General features: G+C 30.4%; 1 protein-coding gene across 2 annotated transcripts in view; it reads right to left on the bottom strand.

The window, feature by feature from the left end:
- Window positions 1-5,468: 5,468 nt before the first annotated feature.
- LOC126852232 (voltage-dependent calcium channel subunit alpha-2/delta-3) overlaps window positions 5,469-9,033 on the bottom strand; it is a 77,129-nt gene continuing 73,564 nt past the window's right edge. For both annotated transcript variants that reach the window (XM_050596802.1, XM_050596803.1), the window contains 2 exons: window positions 6,230-6,524; window positions 5,469-6,002 (listed from right to left, as the gene is read on the bottom strand). In XM_050596802.1, the coding sequence (XP_050452759.1) occupies window positions 5,705-6,002; window positions 6,230-6,524 (593 nt within the window). In that variant the 3' untranslated portion in view covers window positions 5,469-5,704. The remainder of the gene's footprint in view (window positions 6,003-6,229; window positions 6,525-9,033) is intronic.

Raw genomic sequence — 9,033 nt, 5'->3', positions numbered from 1 at the left:
AAAGTTGTTTTACATAAAAACTCAGATAATTCTAACTTATGACGTCATAACTCAGTTGAATGCATGTTTCATTTTGATGCTGTGAAAGTGAGATTCAACTGAGTTTCCGCACACGATTGAGACCGTGTGCTTTAGTGAGTCTATGAACTCACATACAAAAGTAAGGTTATGAACCTGCAATATCACTTGCGCGTTCCTTTTATTCATTGAACAATTGACATTTTATCTGAGTATAAAATACTCACATAACTAAGTGACTCAGTATCACTTGAGTGCAAATGGAAAGCAACTATAGTATATCTAAACCGAGTGTTGAGGAGTGACGGTAAAGGTGCACGTAGAAAAGGATAAACTCTGTTTCGTGCTCCTTGTATTCTCTCTCTTTCATGCATGTTTCTCGTTCCTCTGTTTCTACGCGAACATGAAAGAGAGAGAGTACGCAAGGGGAATTATATTCAAGTTTCTGTCAAGGATAGATATAAAATCTGCAAAGCGTGACTAATAAATTAGAAGTGTAGTTTCTATTACAAAATATTCAACTCTGAATGAAAACCAATCAACGTAATTAATGGAAATTTGTTCGTTCGATGCTTACTTGACACCCAAATTCCTATATAAATAAAATATTAAATTTCATAAATTATTAATAAATTAATTAATTACTTAAATTTTATTATATATTTTGTGTAAAATTACGTAACATATCTTAATGGTGAAATTAATAACTTAGAAAAAAGTTATTTTAACATTTTATAGATGTAATAATTAAATCAATAATAAATAAATTCAATCAATAATAAATAAAAAGAAAGCTAATTGGAACTTGAACGCGATATTTAGAACTCCAATTGGCCTTTCTTTTTATTTATTATTGATTCTATCATTTGAGCTTCTTTAATTTTTTAATTTTATTGGTTTATTGTAATAATTCAAACTTTTTATTTTACTTATTATTTTAAAATTATATGTAACATTTACACTATTTTTTTGTGAAAATTTTGTAATTTAACGAGAAAAAATGTTAATGTAACATGTTATTTATGTTAAAATCCAAATAGCAAAATGACATCATAATGATAATAAATTTTAACAGAAAATTTCTATCCGAATAAGCGAAAATCGGACATTTATCTATACGATTTTACAAAAATTAGTTCAATATCTAATTTTTAGATTTCTTAAATTTCCCTGAATTTGATTGCTCTAATCACACATTAAAAAGTATTAAAACATACATGTAAGCTTTTATAATATACCAGTAAAGATCGATAATCTTATTTGCCATTTTCATATAATATAAGAGTTAAATATAAAATAAATTTTTAATAAATTTTATCTTTTAATAATATAAAAATGAAGAATTTTATTTTCAAATTCCATATATTTAATTTTCAAATTATGTAAATTTTATGAAGATTTAAGATAAACATACTGTTAAGCGCGGTTCGAAAGAAATTTTGCGGTGAGCTTGTTAATTACGTCTAACGTAGGTTTGTTAAAATGTTAAAGTGTTAAGTATTTAATTAGACTAGTCGTCTGTGTTATATAACATTAAAACTAGGAGAAAACATATGTATTTCATTTATGACTGGGAAATTACAGGTAATCGGTAACTTTTACCGATAACACTTATGTAATAATTATTTGTAATATTTAGTTCTATATTGCATCTTGTAATATTAATATAATTGTGTTTACTATAGGCATGTTTTTTGCCGTGTTTTTCTCATGATATGATGACAAGACATGCTCTATTTCTGCTATGTTTCTGCTGTCATTACTTGATATGAAAAATTATGTTGCATCCTCAATTTTTACTGCGTTTTACAATGATGGCACATCTTGAATGATGGCATACTTGAATTCTGTCATTTTTCTACCGTCATTATTCAATATAACAAACTTTACTTCATATTTGCTACATATTTGCTGCTCCAACATGATAGCAAACAATGTTAGATTTATGTTGCTTTTTTATTGTCATATTAGCGAGCTATGTTACGAAAAACTCAGCTTACTAAGAAAGCAGTGCAATGAAATCTGCTGCAAAATCATGATTAAATTTTCTAATATATTATTAGTATTTTTCTATCTGGGTATGTATATGTATATACATATAGAGGATATCCACACATAGAGGATATTTTGAAATATACTGATAATGCGTTTAATAGAGAAATGATAAAATAGATAACAAGTATTTTTAAAACGGCAATTTGATTCGGAAATGTCACGTTTTTCTACTACAAAACAATAAAGATACATCAGAAGCGTTTCTAAAACAGATTTTATATGGCCACTAGATTTGTGATATTAGATTATAATATTTCAACTTTCTATCACAAAATTGCACCAAATTTGTATTTTCGAATTTGGCGCGTTCAAATTATCATCGATAATTTGCATCATTATATATATATTTTATTTCTCCTGACGGCTTCTGATGAAGGAACTATGAAGTTTTTTTTTGTCCACAAATATAATTGTGTAGTTAACAGATAGCAACAATATAAAAACACGCAAAACAATACAAAACATAATACTCATAATACGAAATTAAGATAACATATCTTCATTTCGTTTTCTTATTTTATATATTATATATATTTTTATCATTCAAAATTAAATTGATCTCCCCATTGCCTCCCCTAAACGTAACCAAATTGATATTACTTGATATTACAATGTTTTTTTTTATTTTTCACATAATACGATTTATTGCAAACTTAGTGGCCTAGAGTCTATCTTCCTCAAAATGCATTAAATAGTATTTAATTACTATGTAGCGAAAACATATCACATTTCTAAACATGAGGTGCCGCCTCAAAAATTCTTATTTTATCATCTTCTATTAATTCTTAAGGGTTGTTAATTAATTCAAAATACACCGTGTGTGTGTGTGTGTGTGTGTGCGCGCGCGTGTGCGCGTGCGTGCGCGCGTGTGCGTGCGTGTGTGTGTGTGTGATGTTATTATTGTTGTTTGTGTATAAATAGACCAGCATTCGTATAGTTTCCTTATATCGGAATTGTAAAGTTGACATATTGAGAGAGAAACTGGAAGATTTTTGAATATTCTTATTTCGTTTCGAATGTTGAATACAATATATTTTGTCAATATCGTTATTGATCGCTGCTTTAGAGAAAAAGAAAAGAGGATATTCAAAAATGGCTCCCTAACAATTTTTTTGTCAATTTCTTTCTATAGAACGAATGCTTAGACTGTGTATCTATGATTAAATTTACACGTCACCTTCAATCAAACATTTAATAACATCCGTAGTTTTAAAACTGGCCAATCAGCTATTCCTTTGAAGAATAAAATGATTAGGATGACGTGTAAACATAGTTTGTGTTATGTAAATATATAGGGTGTTCAAAAAGATGGCAAATTTTAATAGTATATACTCGTGAAAACAAATCGAAAAGTCAATAAACAATACTCTAAAAACCATTTATTGCTGAGTTATAAAGCTCTGTCATACACAAAATGAAAATGTCTGTTATTTATTTCAAAATTTATGTACAAATTAGTCATTTCTTACACAACACAAAACCAGATTATCAACAATTTACCGTTTTAAAGCTGATCAAACTGATAATGGATGCAATGATAATAAATGGTCATTCATTGGCATTCATGAATGAACTAATATATAATTGAAAACTGTCAACAAATAAGTCGATGATATTTATTATTTGTCAATCTTAGAAACAGAAGCGGCACTACAATCTCGCTCCAGGTCTGGATAATAACCGGAGAGGGGAGAGGAAGAAGTAGAATTCGATTTAAAAAAAAAAAATTTTTTTAAGATATTACCTAAAAATTATAATTGTAAGGTAGATGCATAACTCCTTATAACGTTGATAATATTGGATCGGATTAGCATATTCTGACATCAAATGCGCAAATTTTAAAATTTTATTGTTACCAATAAGGCAATAAAACAAACATTTTAAAATCAATTCCAATTCTCACTTTAAATTTAGTTGAAATTTCAAAATTAAACAAAAATTATCGATTATGATTCTCAGGATTTCCGTACCTATTCATGAGTGAAATCTGGACTTATTCCATAGACCCACTAAAGAGGTAGTGCCGCTTCTACTTAGAAGGATACGAAAAACGAATGTACAAGCGATTGCATGTAAATATATTTACAATGTATTCTCGTGAAATAAACGAAGAATACATTGAATGCTTTATAACTCGGAAATAAATGATTTTTGAAGTATTGTTTATTAAAATTTTTCAATTTGTTTTCACGAGTACTGCATACTGTTAAAATTTGGTATCACCTTCTTTGAATAGCCTGTACATATATATATATATATATATATATATATATATATATATATAGATATACATAGCGTCAATCGCATCACCCGTCGTGTGCAAATAGAGCAGATAAAACTGAGAAGAAAAGTCCTGCACCATTTTTTTCGATAATGCTTAATAAAAAAGTTATTATTGAGTGAAGTCTGGCAATTTAGCGCCGACCTTTAGCTGGACGCACATCAATGAGTCGCGCGCCTGGCATGTGTGTGTGAGCGCTCAGCTGTGCAGCGTCTCACTGACGTATGTCTGGCTAAAGATCGGCGATGATTAGTCAGACTTTACTCAATAATAACTCTCTTATTAAGCGTTATAAAAAAAATGGTACAGGACCTTCTCCTCAGTTTTACCTGCTCTATCTGCATACGACGGGTGATGCGATTGACGCCGGACACTATGTATATATATATATATATATATATATATATATATATATATATATATATGATGTGTAGTGTGCGTGCGTGCGTGCGTGCAGTGCGTGCGTGCGTGCGTGCGTGCGTGCGTGCGTGCGTGCATGCGTGCGTGCATGCGTGCGTGCGGCATGCGTGCGTGCAGGTGCGGTAAGCGCGTGCGATGCGTGCGTGCGTGCGTGCGATGCGTGGCGATGGCGTGCATGCAAGCGTGCGTGCGATGCGTGCGTGCGTGCGTGCGTGCGATGTGTGTGTGTGTGTGTGTGTGGTGTGTGTGTGTGTATACATACAGGGTGTCCGAAAATTTATGCAACATCCTTTAAGGAAAGGTAGAGTGTTATTCTGAACAGAAAAGTACTGTAACATTTTTTTCTATAACGCTTAATAAAAGAGTTATTATTGAGTGAAGTCTGGCCTATCATCGCCAATCTTCAGCCGGGCGCATGTCGGTGAGCCATCATACATCTGAGTGCTAACGCACACTACCAGGCTCGCGACTCACCGACCGTGCGTCCAGCTAAAGATCAGTGATGATAGGCCTGACTTCACTCAATAATAACTCTTTTGTTAAGCATTATAGAAAAAAAATGATACAGGACTTTTCTGTTCAGAATAACATCCTCTACCTTTCCTTAAAGGGTGTTGCGCGAATTTTCGGACACCTTGTATATATATATATATATATATATATATATATATTATATGTATGTATATATGTATATATGTGCATGTATGCGTTCGTGCGTGTGTGTAAGTATTATCATCTTCATATCGTGATAATCCGCGTACCTAATACATTAGTTTCTCTTGTTTTACGTCTCTCCTTCTTTATAATTGTTTCATAGAAACAATAACGCTAAATTCATTTTAAAAAGGTAATTTATAAACATATGTGTATATGTGTGTGTATATGTATCTGCGCGCATATGTGCGTAATATTTGTTTAATGACGATAAAGTCACGCAAGTAACAGCCGCACTGTAACGATGGGTAAGAGAACTGTAAGACTTAACGACGAAAAACTAACAAGACGGTCGGCGTCGCCACAGAATTTAATCTCCATCTCTTCAGGGTGATAGTTTATACATTTTGGTGGTCTTCGTCGATATAAGCGTTCTCTCCTTGCCGTGCATGCTCCAGGTTCTGTTAATGCCTCAATAGGTTCAATACTCAACTGTTTACTCCCGCATGGACACAGCGTATCAACTACCAGCAATATCAAATTAGTGTGACGAATCTTTTGAACGCTGAACGGTCTACAAGGCAAAAGCAGAAAAGAAAAAATATATTTGTTAGGTTAAAATTTTTTTTGTTTTATTTTTGGAAATAAATATACGTAGTAATACATTTATAAGCAATAATTTTGAAAATTCAGAGAAATTTATTTCAAAAATATGTGCGTGTGTGTGTATGTGTGGTACATGGGAGAATGAGTGTAAGTGTACGCGTGCACGTGTATATTTATACGATTGTTATAAATTACCTTTCGCATCCAGTAACATGACAATTAGTAAGCTTTCCTTTCAAAGGATTACTCTGCCCACTGGTATTAAGCCGTTCAGGTTGCAGAATGTACAAATCTGTTTTCTTTTCACAAGAGCGCAACTTTCGAGGATAATGCGCAGAAGTGGCTCGAGTAGTTGGTGGCGAGACTGGCGCAATTATCGGAAATCTCATAAATATGTTGTTCTCGTCTGATGTTGCTTCCTCTGTCGAATCGACAGACGTAAGTGAATCGAAATCGTGCGTTTCACCATTGTCCGTGAATATCAAATCGTCTAGAAAAAATAAATACAATTTCTTGAATTAATGAAAATAATAATGGACCTGAATTATCAGGTCCATTCTATGAAAACAGATTATTGTAAGAACAGACATTTTCCTAAAAGAGCATTATCATATACAAATTTTTCAATCTATTTAAAATACATTTTTTATTAATATTTAATTAATCTATGCTTTAATTGTGATTTGTTGCTAGTATTAGATAATTATATCCTGTACTTTTAATGTTTTAATAACTATAAAATTATAGATTCTATATAATTGCCATCTAATTTAAAAATGCTCTCAAAAATGAATGAAATTTTTGAAAAAAGTTTTTGCAGCAAAAACCATATTTATTTTGTTGATTTTGCACAAATTAAATTAATAAAATTTTGATATTTTTAACATATCAAAATCAAATAACATTTGTATTTTTATATCTTATATCACATATCAGGTCCTATTTTTATTTCACTATTACATGAACAAAATGAAAATATTGTTGCTATTGATAAATAAGGTTCTGTGCGAATATTTATCTCTTGTATAATATATTTTTTGTTTTTTTTTTTGCTTGCGTTGCATTTTTTTTCTTCGTTTCATATGATAAATGTGATAAACAAAATAGCATTAAAAAGTATTAAAAATTATGACATATATTAAATCATCATATTAAGTCAGCCTCCTTAAAAATCAATGACTTCAACATACATTGTCAACCTGACCTTGAGTAGCATCCAAGAAGTTTTATCCCTCGCTCGTTGTTTGTTAAAAAGTTATTAACAATTAAAGTACATGATAAAAACAAGTATTAAATATGAAAACCTGAATTTCTCCGATTAAAAAAACCGAATGTTATATTAGTTATATATATATAAGTATTTAAAATTTTATTTAATTTAGAAAATAGAAATTAGTTTAGGTTAAGTTAGTGTTTTGAAGGTAGGAGTGCACAGGGCGAGAGGTGAAGCCCCTCAATAAATATATATTCGATAAATATATAAATATGTTTATAACTAATATAATAATGTTTTTATATTAATTGGATTAAATATTCATAATATCAAAATATTGTCTGTATAGTAATTGCAAAATAAATGCGTGAGCGGCGGAGGAATAAAACACCTCTCTCTGCCCTCCAAAAAATTAACTTAATCCAAATCAATTTCTATTTTTTTAATAAAAATTAGGTTTGAATTAAGTTATAGTTTTGAGGATGGGGATGCAAAAGGAGGGACTCCGTCCTTCCTCGCTCACACATCTGTTTAAATACTTAAATATACAATTAATATAACATTCATGCTCGAAAAAGTTCAGATTATCGCCTTTAATACTTGTTTTTATCGTACAATTTAATTGTTAATTATTTTTTAACAAACAAAGAACAACGGCTAAAACTTCTTGGATATTATTCGGATTTTGACAACATATATCAAAATTATTCACTTTTGAAAAGGCTGATTTAATATAAATATTTACCAATAATTCTTAGATCTATTTACACTATGTCTCTTTCAAAATAATTCCCTTGAGCAATTAATACATATTTGTGTATAGTTGCAAAGCATTTTAAAACATTTCTGAAAATTATTTTTCGATAGTTCTTTCACACATACATTGTGTTTATTATCGTTCTCGGCACTTACAAAAATTTTATATCACTCGTTTTTTTTTATTTTACTTTATATATTTTGCATTATATATTTCCTAAAATATTTGTAATGTCTCTAAAAAATATTTGTATAGCAAAATATAAATTTGATCTTTGTATGATATTCTGTAACCGATATTTTTAAATCCGATGAACCGAAAAAACATAAGAAGCAGATAAAGCCGTTCTCACACTACGCATTGCGGACGCGGATCGGATTCGGATTACGTACTGCAAATTGTCGATCATCCAAGTACTGATCCGCAAGACGTAATGTGGCAACGGCTTAACAGCTTTTATTCCACTAAAACAGCATACTACACAAATAACACGCTCTGAAGACAGATAATGATTGTTGCCAATTTCTCAAACTTAAATATTCTACAGCTTTTTTATATTAAAAATTTTATCAAATGTCGGAAATTTTTTTAACTATATGCATATGTACGAAGCTTAAGAATACATACAGAGTGGCTCACCGAAAACAAAACAGATATATTTTTTGGCATTTTAACTTTGGAATTTATTTTTGGAAAAATTTAATTTTTATTATATTTGGAAAGAAATTTATTTTTAGTATAAAAGAAGAATACACAACAAGACGTGTTACTTGCCGATAAAGTCACAGACTAAGTATTGCATTGTTTTGCTTTACTCATATCACATATTTGGAGTGCATTTACTTGGAAAATTATGATCGGAATTTAAAAATTAAAATACCATTGTAAAGCTACTTTATCAGACTTTCAAATGGTATGCCTTTGATACCCCTTGCAATGTTAAATTTTTAGGGTGAAATTAACCTCTTTTGAGGGTTAGGTGAACGAAAATAGCCAATTAATATGTCCCTCTTAAAAACAAAGTTGACC

The sequence above is a fragment of the Cataglyphis hispanica genome, chromosome 10 (genome assembly GCF_021464435.1).
Source record: "Cataglyphis hispanica isolate Lineage 1 chromosome 10, ULB_Chis1_1.0, whole genome shotgun sequence".
Classification (NCBI taxonomy): Eukaryota; Metazoa; Arthropoda; class Insecta; order Hymenoptera; family Formicidae; genus Cataglyphis; species Cataglyphis hispanica.
Note: the sequence above shows the minus strand (reverse complement) of the source record. Positions and strands in the feature narration are given on the sequence as shown.